Source organism: Pleurodeles waltl, chromosome 4_2 (assembly GCF_031143425.1).
Source record: "Pleurodeles waltl isolate 20211129_DDA chromosome 4_2, aPleWal1.hap1.20221129, whole genome shotgun sequence".
Taxonomy (NCBI): domain Eukaryota; kingdom Metazoa; phylum Chordata; class Amphibia; order Caudata; family Salamandridae; genus Pleurodeles; species Pleurodeles waltl.
Genome location: NC_090443.1, coordinates 829,310,888 through 829,333,082, shown reverse-complemented (window position 1 = coordinate 829,333,082; position 22,195 = coordinate 829,310,888). Strand labels below are relative to the sequence as shown.

At 43.0% G+C, this 22,195-nt stretch overlaps 1 protein-coding gene across 6 annotated transcripts in view; it reads left to right on the top strand.

The window, feature by feature from the left end:
• Positions 1 to 22,195, top strand: part of PATJ (PATJ crumbs cell polarity complex component) — a 1,201,300-nt gene that overhangs the window by 1,006,366 nt on the left and 172,739 nt on the right. For all 6 annotated transcript variants that reach the window (XM_069232550.1, XM_069232545.1, XM_069232547.1 and 3 more), the window contains one exon: positions 6,484 to 6,677. In XM_069232550.1, the coding sequence (XP_069088651.1) occupies positions 6,484 to 6,677 (194 nt within the window). The remainder of the gene's footprint in view (positions 1 to 6,483; positions 6,678 to 22,195) is intronic.

Genomic DNA, 22,195 nt, shown 5'->3' with positions numbered 1-22,195 from the left:
AAACCTCATTAATGTTCTGCTGGGGATGTGGTCTAAACCCAGCACAGGGGCTCCTGTCCACAGGACAATTGCCCGCCGCCATAAGGCTGCGCTAACGACCCTAAATTCCTGACCATCCTGCGCTTGAGAGTTTGGTCATCCCGGCTTCTATTTCTTCTGGCGCATTCCCTTCCACACCCCTGGACAGGGAATCAAAACAACTGGACCAATTTGGGAAGAAGTTGTTCTCTTCCTCCGATCTGATGTTGAGGTCTGTGAACACTGCATGCCCTTTGGGCCACTACTCCTATACTTTGTGATATGGTAGCACATCTGCTGTCACAGGTCCCGTAGGAGGCCCTGTCCGTTCTTTCCCAAGCTGCTGCTGACAGGAGGAATGCAGCCAAGTTCACAATTCGGTTTGGGCTGGACACAACCAACTCACTAGGCAGAACGGTTGCGTCAAAGATGGCCTTACGGTGCCACGATTAGTTGAGGACAACTGACTTTTCAGGGGATGTCCAGCAATTGCTTATGGCATGCCCTTCAATGGCAACCGTCTCTTCCGAGACAAAGCAGACTCGGCGCACAAGCGATTTAAGGAGCCCTGGGCTACAGCTTGGTCCCTTGGCCTCACAGCTGCTCCTCGCACCCCTCAGTCCACTTTTTGCCCCTTTCATGGCTACAGAAGGGTCCCCCGATCATGTCCATTTCCCTCTGGCCACCGTGTAACGCGTGCTGCCCAGCCTCTTCGTGGATGAGGACGCAGGATCCAACATTCCAGTGGCTCAGGGAGGTAGCAGTTGGTCCAGTCCGCTCCCTCCCCCTGCTGCAGTCTCCAAACCTTCCTAGTCCCGTTGCTCCATCATGGACCAGTTGGAGGCAGGATTTGCCATCAAGTGCCCCTCTGGGAATCCATCACAGTGGACAAGTGGGTTTTGCTACTCCCTTCTCTTCAAAACTGCCCCTCCACCCATGCCACATCCTACGATCGGATAACAGAGGATCACTTGGCACTTCTCCGCGAGGAACTTACAGCTCTCTTGGCCAAGGGAGCCATAGAGATGGTCCCTTTGTCAGAAGTAGGTAATGGTGGCTGATCCTGCTACTTTCTGATGCCCAAAAAGAACCAGGAGCACCATCCCATCCTATACCTACGGTCCCTCAATCTCTTCCTCAGAAAGGAGAAGTTCAAAATGCTCACTCTGGCTCAGGTCCTAATGGCCCTGGACCCTGTAGACTAGATGGTAGCTTTGGACTTGCAGGACACCTACTTTCACATTCCCGTCCTGCTTGCCCACAGACATTACTTGCAGTTTGTGGTAGGTCAGATCACTTTCAGTTTACTGTGCTCCCCTTTAGCCTTACCAGCTCCCCTCAGGTGTTCACGAAAGTGATGGTGGTGATCGCACCTCATCTGCGCTGGCTAGGGGTTTCAGCCTTCCCCCTACCTCGACGACTGGTTGTTGAAGGCGGGCTCACCACAGGCAGAGATATAGTCGTTAACCATCTTTAGTTCGTCACCACTATCCCCACCTAGTTGTAAGATTTTATTGATATTTTGCAAGCTGTTCGTTCTTTGAGCTAGGTCACCCAGCTTTTTATCTTGGTCGGAAAAAGTCACAATTTATTTTGTAAGTTCTCTGAAATCTCATATGTTACATCAGATCCTTACTTAGAGATCAACTGGTTTACATACTCATTATATTTTATATCTTCATTTTCCTAAGTGTTCCCTACAGGTCTTTTCTAGTGGCAGCCATGTGCAGTGCACCAGGTACAAAATGCACAGCATTTTCCTTATAGCCTTGTCATTTGGTAAAGTCATCATACAGTAGGTTGTCTATTTCTAGGCTTTCCTCTCCTTAGACAACATAGCCATGGGGCTGAAAATTGTGGAGCTAGGTCTAGTTTCTGAATGAACTATGTTAGGTCCTACCAGGTTTACCATCTTTGAAACCGTTTTAGCTTTAGTTTTGTTTTTAGGGGACTTTAGGTCTAGCACCTGTTTGTAAGAGTACATTAGGTACAGTGTTCCTTTTGTTTACCAGGCTAGCTTATCGAGCTTGGTACTGCAGTGCGAGGTTCTGCATCGCTCAGCATCATCGCACCCAGTGAGACTTTCAGTTAGCAGGGAGAAGTACACTCTGACTCCTGGCAAGAATCCAGGACCTTGAGGACAACACTTTGGAGTTAGGGCCCACTTGCACAGAGGCTAGCAGAGGGGGCCATGTCATGTCCAGTTGTGTCTGGTCAGTTGAAAATCAGGCAAGGCCTCTGGAAGCTTGTAAAATCCCTGTGGATCAAACAAGAGTTCAGCCTACTGATCCTTGGATTCACTTTTGGGATCTTGGATGTGCCTTTGGTGTTTGGGCTTGGGGCATAAGTCATGTGAAGAATGCACCCTCATTACCCCAGAGGCAATCCAGGACTTTGAAATTAAGCTGTTCGATGGCGAGTATTGGAAAAAGTCATGCAAGCCCCACTCCTGCTCATAGTTGAGGGCACGTATTCATCCCAGCAAACAGTCCTCTTTGCTGCCACCACCATCATCATCTGATAAGTCCAGAAATACAAGAAGACCAAGCGGGACTCTCTGTCTCGTTCCTGGTCCCCAGTTGAGGAGCCGATTCCACAGTTGGTCCCAATTCACCCAAAATTTCTAAGTCATCGGTGCACTACAACAGATGGAAGCCTTAAGGGAAGCTATGTTGCGCAGTTTAAGCACTTTTCTGGTTCCCTTTGGCACACCTTCAGGTCCCAAGGAGCTTCCAGTCAGGTTATTGCTGCAGGTCAATCCTCTGCGTCATCTGTGCCTCTTGAATCTGCCTCAGCTTCCCTACTTTTACTTCAGCTCCACAACCTGTTCCAGGTCCTTCTACACCGGTCCCGATATCACAAGCACCGGGGAGAGACACTTTGCCGATTCTGAGTCTTAGCTGTGTTAGTCTTGGCCCCAACTGGGGTCGTGTTCAAACTGACATACCCCGTTCCCTTACAGTCAGTTTTAAACAAAACTCTGCCTCTACCATGGAGCTGCCCTCAGGTGCCCCACCATCTCATTGCCACCGACTCTGATCATAGTCTGCGCTATTAGGAGATGACAACAGAGATGATGGGGATGATTTTCCTCAAATTATAATAACTTGTATATGAATTTACAGTAGCCACAGGATACTTCCCCAGATACTGAGTGGTGCCCTGCCTCCCAAGCTACAGCAGAAGAAAGTGCTTCCTTTGCTGTAGTGATTAAGCATGCTTCTGAGTTTTTGAATGCACTCCTTCTGTGGAGGTCAAAACTAATGGGCTTGCTGAAGCTTAGGAAGGGTTTCACTGAGCCCTAAATTATAAATTGCTGAGTATCTGGTCTGAGCCTTGTTCTTGCTTGCCAGTAAAAAGGTAGGTGGGCATACGCCATAGCCAGGCACCAAGCAACACTGATTTGTTTGACTCAACACCCTGCTCCGGAAGGTCTTTTGACTCAGGCTTCCAGTTGCAAGGTAAATCCCACTTCATTACACATGAGACGTTGGAGGAGGGATTAAATGGACTCCACCAATGTACTGAGTCGCACGGTGCCCTCTACCGATGCACAGAGGTACTGCTGAAAAGTTTTTACTGATATTCTGGTGCCTGGGGAGAATTCTAAGGTAAGGAATCTGCAGCTTGTCTGTGTCTCTAGCAGATAAGGCATTACCGAAGGTAAGTTACTTGTTTGTTGCGAATGCGAATGCACAGGGTCACAATTTCTGTCCATTTGATTTTCCCAGAACGCTGTCTCCACAAGGCACATTCAGGCTACAGTGTAACATGGAATAACAGTAGTCCTTTCCTCCCTGTCTCTCCTATCCCAGGTTCTGAAGAATATCAGGACTGACCGGGTCCAAGTCATCCAAGTGGCTCTCAATTGGGCCAGGAGAGTGTGATGCCCAAAATTTCTGGGTATGAGCATCCGTCCTCCGAACAGGCTACCACTTCAACTGGATCATTTGTCAAGGCAGCAGGGCAGGGTGCTGCTCCCAAACGTGAGCAATTTACACCTCCATGGGTGTTTATTGAGCGACACAATTGACTGCTTTCAGTCTATCACCTTAGGTTATGGATGTCATCCTTACTGCCAGACATTCCTGTACAAAGTTTGTTTACACCACAGGCTGGAGCAAATCTGTGGCCTAGTGTGGAGCCCACAACACAAAACTGTTGATGTTTTATTGTTTTTGTCTTCGGCCTAGCAATGAATTGCAGTGGGCCCCATTAGGGTTATTTGTCAGCCCGTTTTGCCTTTTTGCATTTACAGGCCAAACCGTCCTTGTTTAAGTCATGCCTTGTGATGCGTTTTTATTAATGGTTTGACACATGTCAAACCTTGTGCCACAGTGGGACCTTAATGTGGTCCTGACTTTTATCATGTGTAATCCCTTTGAATCAGTGCACAGCTGCTCATTGTGTCTTTTGACTCTAAAGACGGTCTTTCTCATAAAGAAGAAGAAAGACAGTCTTTTGAGTCAAAAGATACAACGAGCAGCTGTGCATCGGTTCAAAGGAATTACACATGAAAAAAGTCAGGACCAAATTAACTTCACTTCAGTTTGTCATGTGAGCAAGCTCCAGGCTCTTTCAATGAACCGCCCTACACCACCTTTCTCTTAACAAACTAGTGCTATGGACTAAAGTGGGCTTTGTACAGGAAACTCTGACTCCCTTTCACATCAGCCAGTCTGTCATACTCCCGACATTCTTTGATCCACCTCATCCCTCAAAAGTGGCAGAGAGTGTTTGGACTCTAAAAGAGTGTTGAGCTTTTACATTTATTGCTCGAAAGAGCATCAGCTGGAAGATTAGCTTTTTGCCGCATTGTCTGGGGCAAAGAAAGGTAAGGCCTCATAAAAAATGACTTTGTCGAGGTGGATAGTCAGTTGCATTAAAATTGCCACATTTTGGCTAAAAAGCAGCCCGCAGAAAGTCTGGGGGCTCATTCCACCACAGCCAAGGATGCCACCACTGTATTAACATTCAGAGTGCCTGTCCTCGACATCTGTTGGTCCTCGACATAGTCTTCAGTGCACACATTCACATAGCATTCTAAAGGTGAGAAATCTGTGGTTAGAAGTATCCATCAGAAGAAAAAGTTACTTGCCTTCAGTAACACTCTTTTTGTTCAAAACTCTGCTGAGCCTCAGATTCCTCGCTGCCTTCTTGCCTCTCCATTCTGGGAAGTAGCCTCTTTTTCGATACATAAAAAGGTCCCAATCTAGAGAACTGCACACTGTCACATCTGATCAGTTATTGAGCTCCATGTCCAAGGTAACTAACAGAGTCAAGAAAGAAATTGATGTCAGTGTACAGTGCAGGTGTTATGTTCCTCTGTAACCAATTATAATAAAAAAAATTGAAGTGGCACTAGGCGTCAACTACATTTTACTAAAATGATGAAAATTCTTAGTCACTTTAGAAGTTATTTGTATTTTGCATGGAACGTACTAGAACCTTCAAACTCATCTCCCCCCCTTGCCTATTTTACATAGCTAACAAAATCAACTGTAACTGATGATAATCTTTTTTATTATCTGTATCCTACCTTTATTTTAATTGGTGACACTAATTTAATCACCGAACAACTTCACACGGCTTAATGGGTGGGGAGTGGGTTGCCTATTTTTTAAAATGCAGACATTTACTGTATACATTGATTTTGGTATTTAGATATGCTTAGGTCTAATTGGGATTAAGTTTGGGTTAATTTTGGAGGTTGGGTTATTATTAGGATTAAAGCTTGTTTTAGGTTTGTAGTTAGCTTTGAATAACAGATTGAACTAGTGTGGTTAAAGTAGATGGCAACCGTATTGATAATGATTAGGGTATCGAAGTAATGGAAGATACAAACAAAGGAGTGAAATGAATGGGTATTTAAAGGTTTGTAGTAATGGTGGGTCAAAGTAAGTGGTGGATGTAATGGCAGATGGGAGTGTTGGTGATCAAAGTAGTGGTATATATCTATTAGTACATAATAGCAAGTTGTAATGAATGTTCTAGAACTACAAGTTGCAGTGTGTGCTATATTACAATAAGAATACTATTGTTATAATATTTTTGTCTTTGCTATTGTTATCGGCTTCAGCATCCAAAGACATTTTTTACATGGTTAGTAGGAACACTAGTAAATGTCTCAGACAGAGACAGTGGCCCACCTTATTACTGGTGTTGCCAAGGTTGGTTTGTAGTATATCCCTCAGTAAGGGGGCAGATTTGTTTGCCATGGAACATTCCTGAATCTTCAGTCATATTTCTTGTAATCACATATCACTTAAACACTGCTATTCTGGAGGTCCTTTTGTGTATATGTGTGAAATCGGTGGTGTATTTCCTATTGTGGAGTCTTCTATGAAGCATGTGTTTAGTTCTTCCAGCAGATTTATTTTCACATGTATATACATTTTTTCATTATAGAGTCATTGTTAGAGAACAGGCTTGAGTTTTTATGTTCTCCCTCTCTGCCTCCTTCAGGTTAATGGTGTTGATTTAAGGAATGCCTCACATGAAGATGCAATAACAGCTTTAAGGCAAACCCCTCAGAAGGTGCAATTGGTTGTCTACAGAGATGAGGCCCAGTATAAAGATGAGGAGAACCTGGAGATGTTCCATGTTGATCTACAAAAGAAAGTAGGCAGAGGCCTAGGCCTCAGTATCGTGGGTAAAAGGCAAGTTTTTGTTTCAATTTACATAATGCTTTTATCAATAATAACAATAAAAGGTACTAAACCGTTTTCATTGTTTATGGTTTGTGTTTTTGTATGATTCATTTTTATTTAAGTGAAATATCTCTGTTACAGTTCTAATATTAGCCTTCAGTGGAGAAAGGCCACGTCAAAGGTTTCAGTAAATCATTTTTATGATTGAATTAGTTGTGGGATGATGATAATGAGAATTTTGAGATTTGAAGCCTCTGGTATTTTATGCAGTAGGTAAGCCTTTCCACCACTCTGTCATTTACCCTCACAGTTGTTTCCATTTGTCACTGTGGAATGTGTTGTCAACAGTACCAGTGTGGCTTCTTCTGATATTTCACCTATCAATGCTTATAGATTCTTATGTGTTTCCTTTGTGGTACTCATCATCTAAACCATCAAGTGGGTAGCAACACATGCAAACTCTTCTTTGTGTCTTAGACCTCACAGATGTGCTCCCACAGGAGAGTCAATCACAGCACAGACAGCTCTGATACATCATGAATCAGGCTGCAATTTTTATTGAGAATTGTGAGATGGCAGCATAGTTAATAACACGCCCTGTAATTGTTTGGCCTCAGAATGATGAACAGGCGTTTTTATGCCTTTAGTCCATGTCTCCTCAAATCTACAGATCAGCCTTCATTCTTTGTTTCCTCAGCACTTCTATGATATATCTTCTGTCAAGCCAACAGGTGGACCATTGCATTCTTCCACAAACATGCATTCTTGATTATGAGCCTCTTTTACAGTACAAGGCCAAATCTGTGTGCAGTAACTCAACAGCAACAGCTTGCTTCGTCTTCTATATCTCTGTGAGAAGCTGGGAGTATTAATTGAGGTGGGAGACTACCCACCTCAAATAATATTCACAAGCCCTGTCAGTTGAATCACTGAAGTCACTAAATTAACCTGATCTCAGCCCACTTGTAGATATGCAGCAAGTTTAACTTGGATGTAATGTGTAATATATATTCATTCAGTACTCAAACAGTAATAAAGTCAGAACACAGGAAAAAAAACACGAACCAATTTAGTAAAATGGATACAATTTTAATAAATAAAATAATACCAAAACGAAACAAATCCAATAAGGGGGAACCAGAGTTGTGAATTTTTTATATATAAAAATAGTGCCAAAAAGTGTTAAGGCCCAACTAAGGTCATTTGATTCTGCTTGGCCGGTACCTAGGCAAAGGTTAAGACCCACCACAATGGAGCCAGGTTCGACCTGGTCAGAAGATTTACCTTCAGGCTTAGTTTCTGAAATGAAAATCAGAAATCCTCAGTAGGGCAAGGCAGTAGGCGGTGGCTGAAGTAGGTACTATGTCATATGATAGCCACTGGAAGAGGTCATGGTGAAGGCATTGACTTTGGTTCTGAAAGCTTAGATGGGACAAATCTTAATTTTGTACTCAGAGTAGGTCCCTCACTGGCCAGATACATTTCATGCCTTCACTCGGTGATGATTTCTACCTTCAGACTTAGTAACGTTTTTGGAGCTCAAATTCTATCAGTGGGTGAAGTTTGCAGGTTGTAGCCAGAGAGGGTTCCATGAGGCTGGATACCTTCTCCACAAGATCCCTCCTAACTGGATTTTCTACTACAGAAAAGCTCAGAGGAGGAGCAACCTGAACCTTTGGCCCAGTGGCAACACACCTTCATCGGATTGGGTTGGCTCGTTGGCCCTGGTCCTCTGTAGGTCTTTGGAGCAAAAAGTGTAAGTTTTTAAGTCCCAGGTTTCAGGGTCTGTTAGGAGAGGTCCACTATGACTCCAGCAAAGGGTCCAGGACCTTAGGGACAGCACTTGGGGGTCAAGAATCACTTCAGCAGAGTCCAGGGCAGGTCCAGTTGGAACTGATCAGCTGGGAAATTGGAGTAAAGGCTTCCTGTAGCTTGTTGTGTAATTAGGTTTCTGCCCAGATGGTCAGCCGGCCACAGGAACAGAACATCTCCCCACACCCAAATCCTTTGCCTCAGATCTGAGAGCAAGTTCTCACCTATCAAGGGAGCAATGTGGCTGTTAGATGACAGTTGGGCTCATGCAGATGGGCATTCAGATGCTGTAGGCATAGAAAGTGTGACTTTCTGAAAGCCCCCTTCACAAAATATTTATTACAAATCTGATTCCACCAATGAATTAGGATTGTAATAAATATTTCAATAAGTCCAAAAAATCAAATCTGTAGCTGTTTCCTATCCCGAAGATAACATTTATTAAATTGAATATTGTACTACATTGCTGTCCTATGGAACAGCCCATCCTGCTAAAGTAAAAATAGCATTTAGGGCATGTTTATTACAAGGACATGTTTAACATTTTAACTTTTACATGCCCTTCTTTTAAATGCCATGTATCCTGCCCTATGGATAGTAAGGCCTACTTTCAGGTGACTATCTAATATATAAAAGGACGTTTTAGACCTGCCAAAATGGGGTTATTTGACAAGTCGAATTTACAGTTTGAACTCCACAGTCAGGCCTGCACTCCTTTGTATGCTGTCACTGTAGTGGATGGCACAATGTGTGCTGGAGTCCACTTGTGACCTTTAAATTACACACACAGTACACTTTTTTACCATATACTAGGGACTTAAGGCTAAGTTAAAGATGCCAGTTAGCGATTGGCCAGTTTCATCATGTTGAAATGGGGACAACAAGCACTTTACCACTGGTTAACAGGAGTAAAGTGTACAGAGCTCTACAGCCAGCAAAAATAACCAAGACAAGAATCTGAAGGCATACCATGCAAAAGATGGTGATTTCAGTTTTTCAGTGGCATTTGACACTATTCACCATGCATCTCTCTTACGAGAGTTAATTACAGAACTATCTATGTTATAGTGGGTTATTTTTCCTAATTTCATTACCAACATTCACAATTTATTATTGAAATTTTCAGATGTTTTTATAAGACTACAGTTTTTTATTCTTTTTTTTTTTAATTCTGTCTTCAATGCCAGTCAATTACTGGAGGTCTGGTTAAGTAGCATGGGTTTACTATTCACAACTCCAATCTGACTGCCAACCTAGACTGTTACCAAAAACAATATAAAAGTCCAGCATTAACTTGTGGTGACAGATATATTCTGATCATTGCCTATGTGCTGCAAAATCTAATTCTTTGAAAATTTGACCTCCCCGCATGGTTTATGTAGTCTAGGAGACACCTCAGATGCACAGCCGTATTGAAAGTACGTGAATTCTTGAAAAGTCTACTCAGACACTGTGTCCCAAGATTGGTTGCATCAATGTTTGCGTTCTCATCTATAATTACTGTCAGGTCCTCACTTAATTATGAATAGGTATTTAAAGAAACTACAAAAGGTAGCTTTGTGTGGCCACTTCTATTGGCAACTATTTGAGTCATGAAATTCTAGTTTTGATTTAATTGTCAGATGCTCTCTTGGCTGCTTATTTGTCTCGCTTGGAAATTAATTCTACTAACTTACTTAAATTAACTATTTTCCTTAGTGACAAAACTGTTTTAAGAAATTTATAAGCAATGTCTAGTCATTAGCTATAGATTTTGATACCCAGTGCCCCATGCGATGTCCTGCGACTCCACTGGAAATGGTGCAGTGGGTTGTATATTTGGTGCTGAGGTGCAGGTAATGTCAGCTATGTAGTAATTTTTCAAGAAACATAAGAGGTAGAGCATAGAAAAAAAAAGGAAATACAATCTAGGCCCATCAATACACAGTCATCCTTAAGAAGGGCGCTATGAGGGTAACCAGTTGTTATTCTCATACTTCCAAAGATTACTTAAGTGAATACCCCATATTACCGATGAGGAAGAGGAAGATTGAGGATGTCCACTAGGTTAAACAAAAATACTGTACTGACTGCTCTTGTTCATCTGACACAAGATAATGGTGTTTTGTGAGTATGCATACAGAAGGCCATGATGTGGCACTGCACATTGTCTTGACAGGAAAGCCCCTCAACAAGGCCGAGGTTGCACTTTATCTGTTACGAAATGGGCCAAAAAATCCTCAAAGGCCTCATTGCCCACATGTCTCACTGTCAAGGACAACCATCTGGAAAGTATTTCCTCACCGCTTCATTAATTGTTAACCTTGATATCTGCTAAATTACCACAGGAAAGTTAAAAGTCAAACTATTGCACATCTTCCAGAAACATAAACACAAGACCACACAAAGATGTGATGATTCATAGTTCAGCAGTCTAGCAACAACCTGGTCACATTTACTATACAGCATGTAATGGATGAGCAAGCCTCACCCACACTTTTGTGTCATAGGCTGCCTCATTCCACCCTTAAAAAGGGATACTACCAGGTGGACTTGACCACAGTACGAGGGAGTTCTTAATAGAAAATACTGGATAATGGTGAGATCCAGGTTGTTATCTTAGAATTCCTCAAGGTAAACCCAAAGGAGATAACTTTACTGGTGGGTACCACAGATATGATTAAAAAGAAGAGAAAAAAGATGAATTTGGGTACAAACGCCAGATCATCCTCCGTTACTCCAACATGTTTCATCCTGTTGTGTGCCAGTGATAAATCAAGGGCTTTCATCAGGGCAAGATGGATCCCCACTCCTGGCTCTATCTACAATATTTACTAAAGGGAAAAGGAATTTCCTACCTCTACAAAAGTACTAATATACCTAAAAACGGGGGAGGGAGGCATTTCTATACATTACATGCTACACTATTAGAAAGTATCTTTTAAGCATGTATTGTGTGCTTGCAGAATCATAGGTTATTACAATAAACTTGTGAGACACGATGATCAGCACAGCAAAAACCTGCACACGGGATTAATATGAGAAAAGTGGATACACTCATACCACTACTACTTACCTAACTTCGGGTTGCTTAGAACTCTGGTCTGGGCAGAGGGGGACACTCACGGTAGTCACACACTTGCAGAGATTTAGAGAAAAGGATTGTACTCAATACATATTACAGGGGTGAGTTAATGTGAACTACAACCTGGCCATCCATGAGCTCAGTACCAAAACAGAACCCTATTCTCACAGCTCCAGTTGTTGTAACCAAGAGTCATGAGAGTACCCACGTATCATGGGTGGCAGTGGGGTCTTCATGAAATTGTATTGCCATGCTTGTACCATGTAACACTTATACATGCAACATTTAGTTGTCAACCACAACCGGTATCTGGTTTGTTTGAGAAAGCCGTGACAAATGTGGCAAGGGGGCTCTTTGTCATTTCTGAATACTCCGTAAAGCACACTTGCACCAATGGATGTTACAAAAAACTGCTAACCATAACAGTCAACTCGTTTATTTTATGAGACCTGTATCAACTTTTGCAATGGAACTCATTATCTAGAATGATTAAGGTAGTCCACCGTTTGTGATTATCTTGCATATTCACTCTGACGTAACACCTTTTTAAGAAATGCTAACTGCATCAGCAGAAAACTCACCGTAAAAGCGTGTATGCTTTTATTCAGAGGGCATCCCTGTATCTCATGAGGGAATCTGGATACATAGCGGACAAAGAGAATGTTCCATAAGCTTTCAGAGACCATAGACCGCTTTACATTTGTAGCGATCTGTACCATTCTTCTTTCATACTTATTCATTCAATGACAAAGGTTTTATAGATTTAAAGCAATCTATTATGCCAGCTATTTAGAAAGCTCCTTTCCCAACAACTTTGAGGTTGCGAATGAGGTCCTTGCAGTGAAGTTTTAACAGGCTGTTCCTCGTCGAGTTGTCCTCTACATTAACCTTAATTATGAATTGCTAAGAAAAATCTCCTTGGTAGTATCAAGGCTTATTCTTCAATAGGAATGGCTGACAACGAGTCATGATTGTGGATATTTTTCTGTCAGTTATGTAGACTTTACTTATTTGATGAAAAGTTTTCAACACTTTTTTAATGTTCATAGGTTTGGCTGCTGTATGCTGCCCTTCACAATTTTCCACGTATAAAGTCTATCAAGGTGATCTGCACGAATTGGTGTCAATTAGAGGTCATGTTTCTTACCCTCATAAACATTTCCTGGTGAATTGTGTAGGTGCATACATCATTAAGAAATGTTTCCTTGTAATTGTGGTTCAAGCTTTGCTGTAAATGCGTTACCAATAAGGCTGGTTTTAGATTGATTTTGTTACTGGTCAAATGGACATTGCCTAACAGTTCAGGCTGGATTGTCTTTTAGGTCTGGCTGTACCTTTTGTAAATAATGCATTGATTGGACTTTAGATTGTTCCCCTTCAACCATTTTTTTGCTTTAGGTCAGCCTCTTCAGCCATTACTTTGAAACAGAGTTTAATCACACCTTGCATCGTTTTATTTTACCCCACCATCATACTGATGGCTGTAATGTGTATTATTCCGCCTACTAGCTGGTGCTTTCATTGTAGGTTACAAAGTACATTATTTTTAGCAGCTGGTGATAACTATTTGCTGAACACAGAAGCCATCTTGAAAAGAAAGAGGGCTTCCCCCACGAAAAAGAACGTATGCTGCGTGCTAACTAAATACTCACTTGAAGTAGGATCTGCATAAGAATGCAAAATATATTGTGATATTTGTCAGGTGTTGTTTTATTTTATTTTAAGAGAATTGTCTTTTTGTCTGCAAAAAAAACGCTAAACGAAAAATAAAATGCACATTCATTTATTGCAAAAACATTGCACAAGAAGTATAGTGCATTTGCATTCAACTACAGATCATACAGCAATCGTACAGCATTTCCTTCTTTTTTTTTTTTTTGCATATATTTTTATTGCCATTTGAAATACACCAACAACCTTTAAGCTTAGCACCGTGTTACATCTTAGAATAACTTCAAGTGTAGGTCTCAGCACCATCGATCCCACCTTCGTCTCCCTACTCGTATGTTTCAAGCATTACCTTCTTATGTAATATGTCATGCACAGCATACTAATCTCTATAAGTATTTGTTTATCTTCGACAGCACATTAGTTCCAAGTGTTCAGAGACTGTTTACTGACTAAGAAAGCCATGTTGAAATAAAGACTTGATGCACGTAAAATAACACATTCTGCATGATAAGAAAATGTTTACTTGAAATGCCATATGTTTAAGTATATAAACGGACTAAAGTGTTTGGCATCTGTTATCTTCAAAGGAAAAAAGTGTGCTACCGGATTTTAAACGAAAAATATAAACCGCGTGCCTTTTTTTGTAAAAGGTAAACAGCATATTAGAAGTTCTAAAGTATGCTTACTTATTCAGATCATACTTCAGTGGGTATGTAGTTAGTGTGTGTTTAATGGCATGTGTGACTGTAGATACACATGCTTGGCATACTCCTGCCATCTAGTGTTGGATCTGGAAGTGTGCAAGTTGTTTTTCTTTAAAGAAGTCTTTTGAGTCACAAGGTAGAGTGACTCCTTGTCTTGGATAATGCAAGTGGGCATCAACTCCATTGTTAGATTACTTTATTTCAGCTGTCGGGTTGGTTGTGTCTGTTTGCTTTCCCGGTTGAGACTGTTTCTCTGGCTCCTTTCGGTTTTTGCTTAGACTTACCCTTGTCTGTAATGTTTTCGAACCTGTATCCCATCTTCCATATCGATTTCTCAGAAAACTCTTGTTCGTTTGAACAACGTGCTTCTCGCAGCAGTCTAATGGGCCATTTCCATCAACTCTGACTCATCAGAGAATGCCTTTCTAATGGAACGAATGCCTTTTCAGTTGTTTCCAACTGCCACGCAAAATATTCCTGGACCGATCTCCATCATGGAATCTTAACATTGTTCTAACAAGACTTGCAGATCCACCATTTGAACCACTACATAATTGCTCCCTCCGATTTCTCTCTTGGAAGGCTGCCTATTTGATTGCCTTTGCTTCACTCAGACATGTCAGTGAGCTGCAGGTAGTAACTTTAGAAGAACCTTTCTTCCAGTTACAGAAAGATAGGGTAGTCCTTCACACAAACCCAAAATTCCCTCTAAAGGTGGTCTCCCATTTCCAACTTAATGAGTCAGTGGAATTGCCTGAATTCTTTCCTAACCCAGAGTCAGTTACAGCAAGGGCTCTTTATACATTGTGTTAAAAGGGCTATGGTACATTGACAGAACTAAAGAATTTTGTAAAATCATACAACGTTTTGTTGCTTTCTTGCCCCCTCACAAAGGAAAACCCATTTCTAAATCAGGCATTGCCAAGTGGATAGTTAAATGTATGCAAACATGTTACCTTAAAGCCAAAAGAACTCTGCCTCTACCTCCTAGAGCACCTGGGCAATATTCATATAGCTGAAATATGTAAAACAGCTGCATGGTCTACACCACGCAACTTTTACCAAACATTATTGTGTGGATGTTCTAGCATGCCAACAATCTAATGTAGGTCAGGCAGTGTTACGCACATTTTTCCAAACATCTGCAATACGCACAGTTTAGCTACCACTTTTGGAGGGCACTGCTTTACAGTCTGTGCAAAGCATGTGCATTTACAGCCACACATACCATTAAATCGAAAATATTACTTACCCAGTAAGCATCTGTTAGTGGCATGTAGTGCTGTAGATTCACATGCACCCACACTCCTACCCAGACATGTGTGGTTGTTGCAGTTCCTTTACATTGGCATTAGCATGGTTGTGTCTTTACTTACACTTACTTTACACTCCATTCACACTCGCCAGCGGGAAAACAATCTAACACTGGGGTCGATGCCCATGCAGGTTATCACCAAGAGAAGAAGTCACTCTACCTTGTGACTGAAAAGATTTCTTTGAAGGAAAATAACTTGCACACTTCCGGACCCAACACTAGATGGCAGGAATATGCAAAGCATGTGATCGACAGCACTACATGCCACAAACAGATGCTTACTGAGTAAGAAGCATTTTCCTTTTTTCTTGTGTAGCTTTTGTTACTTGTTAGCTTTCTACAGCACAATGATCTGCAAGATGAGCCATTTTTCTTGAGCGATTTGAGCATCATTGCCGTCGACTGCAGACTAATGGTCAACTTGAGCAGAGTCTCTTTGCATAACTTGGAATTAATCCTGAAATAAACTCTTAATCTACTTAAGGCAACACATTCTGCATAATACCCCAAAACACCGGATGTACAGACATTAAGAATACTAATTTCCTAATTGCGATTATTTCCGAATCACACTTAAGAAATCAGTATTCTTATGGTATGATTTTTTCCCCAAATAGAGATTCTTAGTAGGTCGCAAATTGACCTACCTCATTAATGTTAATGATGTAGGTTGCAATTCGCAACCCATTAGGAATCGCAGCCATCATAACGAGGTCAGCAGGCCATCATGTCTGTGACTGCATTTTAATAAAGCAATCTTTTTTTTTTGTTTGTAAATGTTGCCTATTTTCCTTAAAAGAAAACAGGATTGTAGGAAAGTGCCTATTTTGACATGGTTACCCCCTACCTTTTGCCTGGTATCTGATGTGATTTTGGCTGAAAGTGCACTGGGTCCCTCCTAACCAGTTTCCCAGTGCCGGATCTCTTTCCCTTATTTGTACAGTTGTTCCCTAAATTGGCAAACCCTTTAGCACTCTCTGCAAGTCCCTAGTAAACAGTACCTCTGATACCTAGGGCCTGAGGTGCTAAAGAGGGTTCTTAAGGGCTGCAGCACAAATTTTGCCACCCTAAGAGACCCCTCACCGAGCACATAACAGGATGCCATTGCAGACTGCGTGTCGTGGTCCAGACAAAATTAAAAACACAACATGGCACACATGCACTAAATGTAAGTCACCCCTCTAACAGGCCTTACCACCCAGAGGGGCTATCTGCACGAGCAGGTTTTGCCACTGCTATGTCTTTGTCAATTTTCAGACATAGTAAGTGGCCAGGGCAGCCATTTTAAATGCATGTGCTGGATACTTGCCAGTTAGAGTTCCCCAGCTACATGATGGCTTCATTTAAGCTAGGGATGTTTAGTAACAAACATCTTGTATTGGTGAACCCACACTGATCCCAGTGTTGGATTTACCAATACATGCACCCAGAGGGCACCTTAGCCCTCTGGGTGCACCATCTGTGCCACCTGTAAACCTACCAGCCGCTGGTGTGCTTGCTGACTGGTTTCTGCCAGCCTGCCACCCGAGACGTGGTTCTGGCCCCAAAGGGTGTTGGTGAGAGCCTTCTGCTTTCAGGAGGCCCAGAACAAAATCCTGTCTGAGAAGAGGGTGTAACACCCTCTCCCACAGTATCACCTGCTGGTTAGCCTTCCTAAGGCAGCAAGCCTCATAGGACTGCCACCTCAGAAAAGCATATGTAGCTCCTCATAGGAGAGGAAGCCACCCCCTGTCCACAGCCCACTTGGCACCTGGACAGGTAGGAAGATTAGCTAGTCAGGTAGGCGTGCCGTCTTGGTGGTGGCATGCCTAGGAATTATGGGGCAGGGTTATGCCCACTTCCCCCACGAAGTGGTCATATAGGAGGCATAGTGACCCCAGGGGTCAGTAGTCCCTACACACCCCTAAATTCAGTATTTAGGGGAGCCCCTAACACCAGAGAAGCAGATCCTGATTACCTAAAAAGACCAAGTACACTGAAGAGTCGCGACCACTCGTAAACAGCAGATCTGTTCTTCAGCAAACTCCAAAAGAAGGGATTCTGAATCCCCTGGAAGAGCCAAAATCCAGGACCTGAAGTCGCCACTGCACCCGAAGTCTCCAACCGAAGTTGAAGTGGACCACTTGTGCCAATAAGGTTTCCCAGCCCCCCAGAGTCCAAGTCCACTGTGGTTCCACCCCCACCTGGACTCCCAGCGACGCCTGCGGCCTCTGCACCAGCCCCCCTCCACCGTGCCTGGTCTGGTCAGAAAAACTTGACACCTAAGGACACCTCTGCACCTGTCGCCCCTGAGCGGTGGAAAAGAGGACCAAAGGTGCCCACCTGTGCCTGAGCAATGTGAGGCCTAAGCACCGCTGTTGGTTCAGCCTGACTTGCCTCCTGGCCAGAGCCTGCAGCCTCTTTTCACAGTGACCGATCTCCATTGGAACACATTGGGCACCTGATGCTGTTTTGTACTGAACACCCGGCCGCCACCATGCGGCTGTGTACTTCTGCTGCTGCTTTGAACCTTGCCCACTACTCATCTTAACTCCTGGAGATCGGTCTTGTAAGTCGCTGTACTCTACCTGTTTGCAGAACTTGTTTTTCCTCCCATAGGATAACATTGCAAAACTCAGAAATTGCAGTGTTCACTTTTTAAAGTGAACAGAATTTGTATGTAAAATTTTACTTGCCTGAACAATTTTTCACTGACGCCTAAGCATATATAAAGATATTTACTACTTTTATAAATTGGGGTTGATCTTCTTTTTGAGTAGTGTGTCTTGTTTATTGACTATTGTGTGTATTTGTAGATGTCTTGCACTCCTCTGTGTTAAGCCTAAGGCTGCTTGACCACACTATCCCTAAATAGAGCAGTTTGGGATTGCACAGCAAGCCCCATCCACTCACTTGGGAACCCTAGGAACATTTTCATGGTATTTACATACCACATAAAGGGCCAGCTTCCTACAGGGATGCATTTAAAAAGAAAAATAAATACATTTTGAAATTTCATTTTTTAAAACTAGGCATGGATCTATAGGGCCACTCACTGCCTGCTCTTTAAAAATATTTTTTCAATATTCTCATAGGCTAACGGGTCCCAGAGGGACCCCTTCACATTTGAGAATAGGTTATCACCACTTTTTAAATTGTTTTGAAGTCTTACTGTTTTGCTACTGGATTTGGTCGCAAAATAGTAATACATACCATACCGATTCGGTATTTGGAAGGTTGAGCACGGTGTTGCCTTCTGCTAGGTGGGAGTGGACTGGAACTTATATAGCTGTTTTGAACTCTTAGAGGGAGCGTCTGGCAGGTATAGGGAGGTTCCTGTCCCCACTAGCCAATTCCAGTCCAGCATTCTAATAGCAACCAGGTGAACCTTTCTCTTACAATAAATACCAGGGATACAATCTAGTGCCTTTTCAGAGAGCAAGAATTCTCTCAGCCTGGAAACATCCACATTTAGATATTCCCAAGTCTAGAAACCATCCTTCTTAGATTTGGGCTCTAGTTCCTGGAACTCACTACCTCTCCAGCTAAGATTAGCTCCTGACATCTTATTGTGCAAAAAAGTCTAAAGGCTCACTTCTTCAAAACTTATCTCAGCTATACTGTCTCTTCGGACGTTTCCATTAGTAGGGGACTGGGAATGACCCATGCTTCACTAGCGTTTCAGAACTGAGTCAGATCTACTGATTGAATGTGCTATCATCTCCAATGTTCAGAATTTAGCCCCATTTTGGCATACTTTATTTGCTGTTGGGGACAACTGAAGTAGTTGTTTATCCTTTGTACTCCTCCCTTCCCCCCAACCTTCACTCCTTCCGGCCTCTTATACCTATGTGAAACTCTTGAATAGCTCAGGGTGGCATAGATCTATATGAAACTGTTAAATAGAAAAATAGTCACGTTAGTGTTTATTAAAGCTTAGAGCTGTGCACTATCTGGGTGATACAACAGCATGAGTGATGCATTTCCTTCAGCGATGGGAATTGCTCAGTTCCTTAGTGAATAAATGTGTGCATGTAACAGACTTGCATTTCCCCTTAGGTGGAAATTGCCTTCTCCATCTGTGACCCCAAAAACATTCTGCTTTGATATAATCAGCTCTGATTGAGATTACTTGTTCTCACTTTTGGGCCAGTGGCCTCTGAAATCTGAATGCGGTGTGCCTGGTCTTTTCTAGGTCTATGTCTTTAGCATTCAGTATTGGACTATGACCTTTCAAACCAATATATACAGAAATAGTGCACTTAGCTTCCAAAACACTTTACAGCAAAGGCAGCTCAGTAGAACAGAAGGAAGGAAAGATTTATCATGCTAGCCATGACATTAAAAAACAACATTCTCAGCTCCCCACTACATTTTGTCAATCAGATACCTTCCCTTTGAACACTTGGAAGACTTACTACTTTCTATTTTCATTCCCGAATCCCATGCATGTATATTTTCTGCTGCAATGTTTAGTGGGCTCTGTTAGACATGGCATCATTGGCATGGTGTCCCCTAACTTTTTGCCTCTACTTCCCAGGTTGTTTCTGTGTGCTGGACTCTGTCTTGTTTGCCCTGGACACTTTACCACTGGTGACCAGTGCTAAAGTGTAATCAAATGCTACTAGTGGGTCTGCAGCACTGGTTGTGCCACCCACATTAGTAGCCTTGCATACATGGCTCAGACCTGCCATTTCAGTGTCTGTGTGTGCAGTTTTAAACTGCCAGTTCAACTTGGCAAGTGTGGCCACTTGCCAGGCCTAAACCTTCCCTTTCTATACATGTAAGGCACCCCGAAGGTGGACCCTAGGTAGCCCCATGGGCAGGGTGCAATGTATGTTAAAGGTGGGACACATACTTATGTGTTTTACATGTCCTGACTGTGAAATACTGCCAAATTCAGTTTTCACTGTTGCAAGGCCTATCTCTGTCATAGGTTAACATGGGGGCTGCCTTTAAATATGATTACAGTGTAGATTCCCTTTGGGAGCAGATAGACATGTGGAGTTTGGGGTCTCTAACCCACATTTTAAAAATACATATTTTAGTGAAGTTGTTTTTTAGATTGTGTGTTTAAAAATGCCACTATTAGAAAGAATGCATTTTCTTGCTTAAACCATTCTGAGACTCTGCTTGTTTGTGGATTCTCTGTCTGGGTCAGTTTGACAGTTGGGCTGTTTGCACTTCTCTCTAGACAGTGACACAAAGGGAGCTGGGGTGTAGCCTGCATATCCTGATTAGCCATCTGTGCTAGGAGGGAGGTGAGGAGTGGTCACTTACACCTGAAAGGGCTGTGCCTGCCCTCACCCAATACAGCCTCCATCCCCCTGGTGTGTCTGGGGCCTGGCCTGGGCAAGGCAGGACCTGGAAAACAACAGAGACTTCTCTTTGAAGTAGGCCTACTTCAATGGCAGAAATGGGTATAAGAGCCCTCAAAAGCCCTGAAAATCAGATTACTTCTGGAACCAAGAGGAACCTCTGCCAAGGAGAAGAGCTGGAGAAGCTGGAGGAGGCGTTCTGCCCCTTTGCCTATGACTGTGCTTTGCTGGGTTGGCCTGCAGTAGCCGCTTCTGCCGGAGAGAGGACAGAGACTGACTTTTGTGTGACTTCCCACTGGTGAAAAATCTCCAAGGGCTTGAACTGAGCTTGCCTCCTGTTGTTGAAGTTTCAGGGACAATAAAGGCTTTTCTCTACCAGTACTTGGGCCTTCTGCTGAGAGTCCTGCCTGCCAAGTGGTGCCCTAACCTGACTCTGGGCCCTTGAAAAGTGGAGCTGGTGGAAAAGGACAGAAATCCACGCAAAAGCCGCAGTGCGGGGAAACTTTTGAGGCACCACCGCTTTGCGGCTGAAACACGACATTGCGCCGGCCTCACTGCTAAAATCAATGCTCCACCTGCATCGCGGCTGGGAGATGGACACAACGTGGCTGGAGAACCAACACGCAACACCCGCATTGGCTGCTGTTAATGACGCAAGCCCCCACGAAGTGCGGTTTCTTGACAACGTGCGACCGGATTTCAACGCAACATCGCTGGGTGTGGAAAATCAGCGCAAAGCCTGCTTGGACCCGAGATCCGGATCGATGCATCACTCTCTTGCGGGAAAGAAGAAACAACGCACGCTGACTCGACCGGAGGAGGAACGATGCACGCTCTCACTTGCGAGTGAGAAATCAACGCATCGCTGGCCTTTTCTGATGCTCACTCGCCTGTGCGGCTTTATTTTGACACTACCTAGGTACTTTTGTACACTAACAACGTTCTCACTGTTTTCTAAAGGATCTAAGACTCTTTTGCTTTTAAGATTCATAACTTGACTTGTGTATGTTGGATTTTTGTCATTTTGTTCTTGTTTTGTTTAGATAAATATTATCTATTTTTCTAAACCTGTGGTGTGTCATTTTGTAGTGTTTTCGTGGAGTCACTGTGTGTGTTGGGACAAATACTTTACACCTTGTTCTGAGGTTAAGTGTGATTTTCCTTTACCCTGACTCTAGAGTGAGGGTCCTTGCTTGGAAAGTGGGTAACCTGACTGCCAACCAAAGACCCCATTTCTTACAGGCTCTAGGTGTCAGTGATTTTGATCTTATTGTGCTATAGTGCATGGTACCTTGAGGGCTATGACCAGGCACATATGAAAGGCATGCACTGGACTGGAGTTGAATTGAGGCTGAAGAGGCGGAGCTTGAGAAGATTGTGTGTGGATTGAACTAGACCTGAAGAATGTGTATTTTAGAAATATTGAAGACAGAAAATGGGATTCTGAAAAAGTGGGCGATTTCAGCATTGTAAAACATTGTATCATCCATATCGAATGTAGCACAAACCTCCCTTCCATGCAAAGTCGTCCTCTCTTTCCAGGTTAGTGAGTCACCCCATCACCAATGACAAAAACTGGGTAACCCTCCTTCAGCTTATGCAATACTAGCCATGCCTAGATCGGATAAGTAACTCACATCACTACATGGGTGATCTCGACATTC